The sequence below is a fragment of the Triticum aestivum genome, chromosome 3A, assembly GCF_018294505.1.
Source record: "Triticum aestivum cultivar Chinese Spring chromosome 3A, IWGSC CS RefSeq v2.1, whole genome shotgun sequence".
Classification (NCBI taxonomy): domain Eukaryota; kingdom Viridiplantae; phylum Streptophyta; class Magnoliopsida; order Poales; family Poaceae; genus Triticum; species Triticum aestivum.
Genome location: NC_057800.1, coordinates 181760773 through 181769575, shown reverse-complemented (window position 1 = coordinate 181769575; position 8803 = coordinate 181760773). Strand labels below are relative to the sequence as shown.

The window sequence follows — 8803 nt, the reverse complement described above, 5'->3', positions numbered from 1 at the left end:
GCCGTCGGCGTACCTCTGCCACGTGGCGTCCCATGACTCGTCAGCGTTTTTGACGGCGCCGTCCGTTGCCGTCAGACGGAAAAACACTGCCGACGGCTAAACTATGCCGACGGCTGACACCGACCGTCGGCATAGGTCCCTATGCCGACGGCTATACTATGCCGACGGTCTGACAAGACTACGCTGACGATATCTACGCCGACGGGTCTATGCCGACGACAGCCATAGGCATAGATCTATGCCGACGACAAATGACCTATGCCGACGGCCCTTGGCCGTAGGCATAGACCGCGAGTCCGATAGTGAGTTAATGCTAGAGACCAACTGATATTAATATGACATGCCAAGAGAAAGGGCTGTTAGAAGATTGTGCACAATTGCAACCTCATTGACAAAATGGAGAGGTTACCCAAAATTCGGTGAGAAGCTGACATCACCCATTGTAAGTATGTAACACCTGAGCTTTGGGTTTATGAGATGTGGGTGTTATTTTGGCATGTCAACATTTTTCTCATGTGTGATCTCCGCATGGCAATTTTTATGATATCGATTCTAGAGTTTCTAATTTTATCTCGATTTAATAGAGTTGTTCTCGTCCTCAAAGAGATATAACACAACTGTATTTTTCTGAATATTTTTTTAGACTTTTCAGCGATGTTCGTTCAATGAAAGGAGGTGCTTCTGTCGACTATGAAGGTATTTGTGATGACTTCGTCAGCCTAAACATGATGTGCTGGTTCAAATTTTCAAAGGTGCTCCTAAGATTACAGTGTGCATGCATGCATTTATAAGGATGAGTGTGTGTATATCATCACTATATATAAAAACATTTGCGTTTGTACCGTGTTTAAAAATTACTTTTATTGACATTTTATAAGGTGACTCAAGCAGTAGACGTGGGAAGCATGAAAAATACCTTCAGCATTGAAGAGAGCAATTCAATAATTGTTGCGAGTAAGCATGAATCTGGCGTGTTAGAAGAGAGTTAAGAAATGGGCGTATTTCAGCCTTTTTGTTGGACCTGTATTTGAAATTTCTTAGGGAATTTAAAAGAGTTTTTCAAAAGTATCTCGAACTTTTTCTCAATTTACACCGTGCCGGCGTCCCCACTCCCCACTAACCTCCCACCTCCCCCATCCACTCCCCGCATCCGCGGTCGCTCCCGGTCTCAGCTAAAGGCAAACCAACCAGCACCCCAGCAGCGCGCGCGCGGCAATGGCGGACCCGGTCGAGCTCATGCGGCGCATCTGCCTCTGTTTCCCGCCGCGGCTGTCGCCTACGCAGCGCTCCAGAGTGCCGCCGCCACAGCCGCAATGCCTCGGGGTCTGGGCTCGCCTCCGCTTCCCAGGCTCTGCGCTGTCGCTCCGGTGCCACGCGCTCGACGCCAGCAAGCCGTCGGCGGTCAGGGGGGAGCCGAGCGAGGAGTACGACGACGATGAGGAGCCGTACTTTTCCGTGACATCGTCGAGGCTGTCAGAGGTGGACTACCTCGGGGAGAGCACCAAGGGGGATTTGAACGTGCGCAGGAGGCACCTCGACGCGCTCGGTGAGCTCCGACCTCCCTAATTCTGAGCTAGTTCTCCCTCTCTGCTGAGCGGATGTCATCTTGTTGATGAAACTATTGTGGCGACACCACACGATCATATGTCTGACAAAAGCATCAGGCATAATATACTCTTTTTCCCGATGGAACGCACCGTAACTGTATCAGAATTGTGCTAGAAATTTGTTCTAGTTACTCCTAAATTCTTGAATTTCAGGTGGGAATGGAAAGTCAACATTGCATGGTCCTATAGAGGAGATAGCTTGGAAAGAAGCGAGACAAGCTGAAACGTTACTCAGTGACCTGGGAATTGCAGTAATATTCTACTCCGTACCCCATTAGCATGATTTTCACCTTGCTGATGTTTGGTATGCTTCTTCTATTCTTTCGTGTTATGTAACATTTATTTTATAGAACTATTACTAATGTTTCGATCAATGTTACTTAGAACTTCCGCCTAGAATCTTCCTTTTTTATAAAAAGTAAAAATAAAAATCTGCTTCCTGGACCTCGGTTTGTGATGAAATAGAACTTTCATGGATTTTCTCATTAATTGTAATAACATTAACCGAGAAAGTAAAATAAGAGTATCAAGCAAAAATGATATGGAGGTAATAATATTCATAAAGCCTTTAAAGCTATATGTAATGTAATTCGATAGGATTATCTATAGTGGAAAAATTGTTTCATGGCTGTTTTTTCTAGTGGATAGATGATTAACAAAATCCATATGTTTCTCTTTAAACACATACCTAATTTATTTGCAAAAAAGGCTACCTAATTGCACTTCACTTAAGTAATTTCCTAATTTCTATTGAAGTGTCTTATTTAGAAGTAGTTTGAAATTGCCCAATATTTACTCATTTAGTGGATAGCAACTGCAGCGGAAACATGATAACGGCAAAAACAAAAAATATTACCAAAATGGACGAATAGATGATACTCAAGTTGCAAGTAAACGTTTAACCATAAATTCTGGACAGTGGAACAATAGATTTGTTTTGCGGTTATTCTATGACTGCTAATGTTTTATTCTGAACTTCCATTGTTTTTCTTTTTCTTTTGCCAATCATATCTTGATCGAGCATCATGATGATGGAGAAATTAGTCACCCTTCCAGTGACACAAGATTGCTGTCTATTTGCTAAATGCAGGATCCTTTAACAGTAAGGAACTCTCCTCGTGGAATTTTCTGCACCAGGACACTAAATCTTCGATCTATCAGTGTCATTGGCTATGACATGGATTATACATTGATTCATTACAACGTGATGGTACTTCAACATCCATTTTCTTGATTTGTCTACTAAATGCTCTGAAAACGAGGGATGCATAAGTAGAAAATTAACATATTTGCTGAAATGATATGGCATGTATAATTCTGAAAATTACATATGCAGGACAGTATGAGTGCTAACTGCTAACTACGAGTTATCCTATTTGTAGTTTTTTCTTCTCTCCATAGAGCCTCAAATCTTGGATTAGATGAAGTGAATGTTCTTTGTGTTTTTCACTATAGTTATTATGGTAAAAATTATATAAAGTAACGACGTCTTGTGAAATTTGTGTAGGCCTGGGAAGGGCGTGCATATGATTATGGGATGGGCAACCTGAAGAGCATGGGTTTCCTAGTAGACGACCTTGAATTTGATCCTGACCTGGTAAGTGTACCCGTGTGCACTCTATCGTAATACCGCAGAAGGCATACATAACCCTTAGTGACATGACTACTCTTTCACAGGTTATTAGGGGTCTTATTATGGATAAAGTAAAAGGAAACTTGGTAAAAGCTGACCGTTTTGGGTACATCAAGAGGGTCATGCACGGTACCCAAATGTTGCCCACTCGTGCTGTGAGGTAGACATAGATGAGGTTTTTCTGTCAATTTTGTTGCTGCTGGAGAATTATAACTCTTATTAATGCTTGCGTGTAGTGAAATATATGGACGAGAGTTGGTGGACCTGCGGAAAGAAGATACATGGGAGTTCCTTAATACCCTTTTCTCTGTTTCAGAAGCTGTCATGTTCATGCAGGTCACTTACCTTTTCCTTAATCTGTTAACTATCTTGTGTGATGCCACTTGATATGTAGGTATTCATTTAAATAAACAACTATCATTCACATTTACATATGCTACCATCGTCAGTTGATTTCTCTCTCAAATATAGATCATTTCATTAGAAGCAGAGTATTTGTCAATGTCAGTAAAAGACTTGGTAAGAATTGCAAAGGTGGTTTAAAATAAGGGGAAAATACGATACCAATCCTAGCTTGACGAAAGTTCCTGCTATTTTAATGTGCTCTTCTCTTTCATCCATGAAAATGTGTCCTTGTTTTCTGGGGGAGCGGAGTATGACATATGTTACAGTTTAGGCTCGTACATTAATTTAATGTACAGATTAATTTACAGAAATGATGACATGTGAGGATACCAGGTTGTTATTCTTTTCGGTTGTAGTGGGGTTTGTAGCAGTAATGAAGGAGTAGTTTCCAGTGGGCATTTGATTAAGCATTTCCTTGAAGAAGCTCATCCAGCTTACCGTGTGTTCACAAATTGAACCGTATTTACCCCCAAGACATATACATTAACATGATTAGTCCTGCTTTAATTCATCCAGGAAATATTTGCTATGTTTTTAAAGCAAACCCGTAAACAAATAACAGGGTGATAACCTTGTGCCTGTCATGATAAACATTTTCTCAATCTTAAATTGAATGATATTTTTGTAATTTTATAGACATGAATGACATGTCATTCTTATTGTTTCAGATGGTTGACAAGTTGGATCAGGGGTTGGTGCCTGCTGAACTTGGGCCACTGGATTACAAAGGGCTGTACAATGTAAGAGCATTGCTGCTTCTTTTGCATGACCGTGCTTGTTGTGTCATAACATTCGGACTATGTTGATTTCAGGCTGTTTCCAAAGCACTTTTTCGAGCACATGTAGAAGGTCAACTCAAGGTAACCTTTTGTCGTTATATATTTACTTACGACTGATACTGGTCTTAAAATTTCTTTAGCTGGTTGAAATGTAGAGCGAAATAATGGCTGAGCCCGAGCGATTTGTCGAGCCTGATCCAGAACTGCCACTAGCTCTTCTAGATCAAAAGGAGGTTAACATATTGTCACCTTAACAGCCCATGATCCATTTGAATATTTGAGCCATTATACTACTGTACTAAATGACTGATTTTCCCTTTTCAACTCATCAGGCTGGAAAAAGGTTGCTTCTTATTACTAACTCAGATTACCACTATACAAACAAAATGATGAATCATGCATTCAATCGCTTTCTTCCTAATGATATGGGATGGAGAGATCTATTTGAAATGGTGAGTATTTATGTCCCTTCTATGTTGATAACGTTAAAGGTAACTGTGTCTCAGTCTTTGCTTATCATCATACTCAAACTTCATGAAGACTAGTCGATTCTGTATTAATGTAGGTTATAGTCTCCGCGAGGAAACCAGAGTTTTTCCAAATTTCGCATCCATTGTACGAGGTTGTTACTGAAGATGGTTTATTGCGTCCCTGTTTTAAGGCAAATTCAGGTGAAAATCTCAACATTGTTACTGTTGTAATCTAACTTCTATAGTTCTATTCTATAGAATCTCGACTTGTTCTGTTCTTTTTGCACTGTAATGAACCACATTCAAATTTCAGACTGCCAATATGTATGGTAATAATTGATTTGGAAGCCCAATTTTCTAAAACAAAATAAAGTATTGATGGAAAATCATATAAGTACTTGTAGACATATTTCAGATCGACCAAGAAATAAATACTTGTAAAAATAAAATAACACTTCATGATAAGATAGGAATAAAAAAAATTATACATACCATTTATAAAAGCTCTAACGTATGAATTTATACGATCTAAATGCACACTGACCATTTTATAGCCACTATGACAAAGTGCATGTGCCAGCAATCACATAAGAGACATGCACATGTATTTGTTTTGGTATTATAACGTGAGTCATGAGGTTTGCTTCACTACACCCTTCTGCAAAATAATTATGGATCTTAAAGATGATTTGCAGTTATAGTTTCATTGTTCATCTTCATCCACAGATGAGCTACCTCCCTTCCTTGGCCTTTTTATGCTTACGTTGCTAGATCCTGCAACTTTCATGTCTTATTTCTTTTCTGTTCATGTGTCTGTTTCTGATGTGCCTGCTTGACCAGGATTTTTTGTGTGTGTTGACTGACTCATATCTCTTCTCTTAATTGGGTATTTAGGTGGCCTGTACTCTGGTGGTAGTGCTCAGATGGTTGAGAAGTCACTAGATATTCATGGGGATGAAATATTATATGTAGGGGACCATATTTTTACAGATGTGAGCCAATCAAAGGTTCATTTACGATGGAGGACAGCATTAATATGCCGAGAACTGGAAGATGAGGTTAGGTTGCTTACTTTTCTCACCAATTAATACAAAACCGAGTTCTAAATAGCATTTATAATTAGTATATCACATTCTAGGTATAGGAATAGGAGGTAAATAAGCTTTTTTTTATCAGAAGTTTATTAGTCTATCACTGGTAGCTTCCCTGTATTGCATTTTATTTCTGAACTCATTTTAACATAATTTACTTGCTTGAGTAAATTGCACCAGAGATCCTTAGACTTTTCCCATTGCCCCACTTAGGTACATAAATTCGTCACCTTCTTTGGTCCCTAAACTCAGCATAAGCATGAAGCAAGCTACTTAGGTCTATCTATTTCGAACTGATGAAATCACAACTTTAGAGGGATCTAAGTACTTTGCAGCATGTTGATTTGGAGGGACTGAATTCTGATGATGCAGTTATCTATTAACCATGTCAATTTGAAATATTTTGCATCTGTTGATCCTGAATTCTCTGAAATAGAACCCAGAAAAGGATTATATTTAGTTTTAATGTTTGTGCCATATTGCTGATAAAAGTATTTTTGTTCTAGCTACCAATTTCCCCCCTCCTGTATTGCAGTTTGACGCACTAATCAAAAGCCATGCTCAGAAAGAAAAGCTTGTCACACTTATACAACAAAAGGAAATTGTTGGAGACCTTTTCAACCAACTTCGCCTGGCTCTGCAGAGACGCACAAATTCACGTCCTGCACAGGTAGTAGGGTGAAAAAATGCCTTTGTAAGATTTAACATGTTTCCCTCTTGTAGCTTGAGATTTTACCAGTTAACAACACAATTTCAGCAATTCACTGAACACTGGTGCAGCATAGAAACTACCTACAGCTTAAGCCAAAAGCAAAGATAGTCTCATGATTTTGTTTCTGCTTGCAGGCTCTGACGATTTTGTTGAGTTCTTAATATGCTTGCGCTAATATCTCGATTTCACTCTTTTCTAGACGCTTGCTGCAACTTGTATGAATGATCAGGAGCTTACAGAAAGTATGCAAAAGTTGCTCATTGTTATGCAGAGATTAGATGAAAAGATCGTGCCATTGCTGGAATCAGATGGAGAACTTTTCAATAAAAGGTATAACGATCACTACTGCCAAGTTCCTATGAGCATATTTTATGTCAAGACGTACAAAAAATGTGTCGTTTCCAGCATATCTTCCACATCAAATGTGTTCCTCGCAGAAGAAATGGCTGTTAAGTTTGGCTGCTGTAAAAATTTCAGGGCATAACTTCTATTTTGCTTCTTATTTCTAATGTCTACAATTCCCGTCACTCTGGAACTAATGTCCTATGTCGTTCATATATCTCCTGGTTTGTTGCATACGATCTAATTGTAGTAAGATAAACTAAGCAAATGTTATTTCCTCTTTAAGATGGGGTTGGCTGTCACGCGCTGGACTATGGGACAAGAGTCATCTAACCAGGCAAATTGAGAAGTGAGTGGTTATGTTTTCGTATTGCTGCATATTTTATAGACCACTGGCTTATTTGTGTAAATGCAACTATTTTTCCTTTGTTGTAGATATGCTGATATATACACTTCAAGGGTTTCAAACTTTCTACACTACACTCCATTCATGTATTTTCGATCACAAGAACAGGTAAATGCACAGATCTATATAATATTGTGTCCTGTTACCTTTTTGTCATTTTGCATTGTGCTCGTGTTTATTACCTGAGCCTTTAGAGTGGCAATTCTCCACTACAATCACTGAAGACACGTTATAGCAGTAAACAAGATGACACAATCACTCCGCAAATGCCTCGGAATATGTAAAAAGAATGTTAGACATGGTTTTAGGAAAGGGCATTCTGTTGGTTTGCCTAGTGAAGTTATTTTCTTTGTCACTTGCCTTCAAGTAGTTCTCCTCTTGCTAAGAGCATTTTGTGCCAATGGGAGTAGGCAGAGGTAGAATATATTTATCATATATACCTGATGTCGTGAAACTACCAACGCAGCAGATTGAAAAGTGCTCCAGGTCACTTGAACAATCTGCGTACCTGAAAATAACCACAATAGCTGTTACTGTGTTACAAATCTATAAAGAAAAACAGTAAAAGAACATCAACATGAGCACGCTATTTGTACATGCTATACTAACTATGTGGCCTCCACTTAAATTTGTTGACTAACTGTGTGGCCTCCACTTAAATTTGTTGAAAACAGGCCTAGGGTACGTTCTACATTGACATTGGTTGCATCGACGAATTACTCTGTCGTATCCACAGTTGTTCGTTGTTTCACTTTGAATTGTTGCTAATCCTTTACGCACCTCTTAGACGCTTGCACACGACGTCCATTCTTATTCCCGCGATCAATAACATTGGTGTCAACGAGTTCCCTCTATATCTAATCACGCGCGGAGACTAGGCGATGGAAATAAGAAGAATTGCAACTTGGTAAGGACTGTGTGGCCGTAGTTGCTGGGCTGCACCAAGCTCCTGGATACTGGGCAAAGACTGCTGATTCGCGAGATGTTGCGATGTGTAAGTACTATTTTTTCCGGGAGTGTAAGTAATTTATATGGCCGTGTGCCAGTACAGCTAAAGTCATTAGCTAGTTTTAAGTTTTCACACGATTAGATTCTTACAGTAAGCGACTGTCGTGGTCGTTTGTTTTTGTTGAGTATATTGTGTACGTGTATATGTGTGTGTAGGGCCCACCTCCTGTTTCCTTGTATAGTTGAGGTTGTGGCCCACCTTTGTACTTATATATACGTGCCTGGTGCACCGATCAATACATCGCGATTGCACAGCCCATAATCTGTCTCTCTACATGGTATCTATCGCAGTAAGGTCCTAACCCTAGCCGTCGTCGCCGCCGCCGCCGCCGCGCCTCCGCGCCGCCGCC

At 39.8% G+C, this 8803-nt stretch overlaps 1 protein-coding gene across 2 annotated transcripts; it reads left to right on the top strand.

Moving 5' to 3' along the window:
- The first annotated feature begins 1130 nt into the window (after positions 1-1130).
- On the top strand, positions 1131-8526 carry LOC123060885 (5'-nucleotidase domain-containing protein 4). 2 transcript variants are annotated; one of them, XM_044483749.1, is made up of 17 exons: positions 1131-1546; positions 1761-1858; positions 2698-2817; positions 3115-3204; positions 3285-3400; positions 3477-3576; positions 4314-4385; positions 4458-4505; positions 4580-4657; positions 4757-4876; positions 4990-5095; positions 5789-5952; positions 6521-6655; positions 6897-7027; positions 7326-7388; positions 7475-7553; positions 8120-8526. In XM_044483749.1, the coding sequence occupies exons 1-17, from the start codon at positions 1216-1218 to the stop codon at positions 8123-8125; spliced, it is 1857 nt and encodes a 618-aa protein (XP_044339684.1). In that variant the 5' UTR covers positions 1131-1215; the 3' UTR covers positions 8126-8526. The 2 variants fall into 2 exon arrangements, with proteins under 2 accessions (XP_044339684.1, XP_044339683.1); XM_044483748.1 differs by having other exon boundaries at positions 1132-1546; positions 8233-8526.
- Positions 8527-8803: the final 277 nt, after the last annotated feature.

What these genes read in the sequence shown, in the direction of transcription:
- LOC123060885 (XM_044483748.1), top strand. Translation starts at nt 1,216, where the DNA reads ATGGCGGACCCGGTCGAGCTCATGCGGCGCATCTGCCTCTGTTTCCCG. An exon ending in TCAGTGACCTGGGAATTGCA is followed by an intron (nt 1,859 to 2,697) that starts GTAATATTCTAC and finishes TGCTAAATGCAG; the next exon opens with GATCCTTTAACAGTAAGGAA. An exon ending in TTGCCCACTCGTGCTGTGAG is followed by an intron (nt 3,401 to 3,476) that starts GTAGACATAGAT and finishes GCTTGCGTGTAG; the next exon opens with TGAAATATATGGACGAGAGT.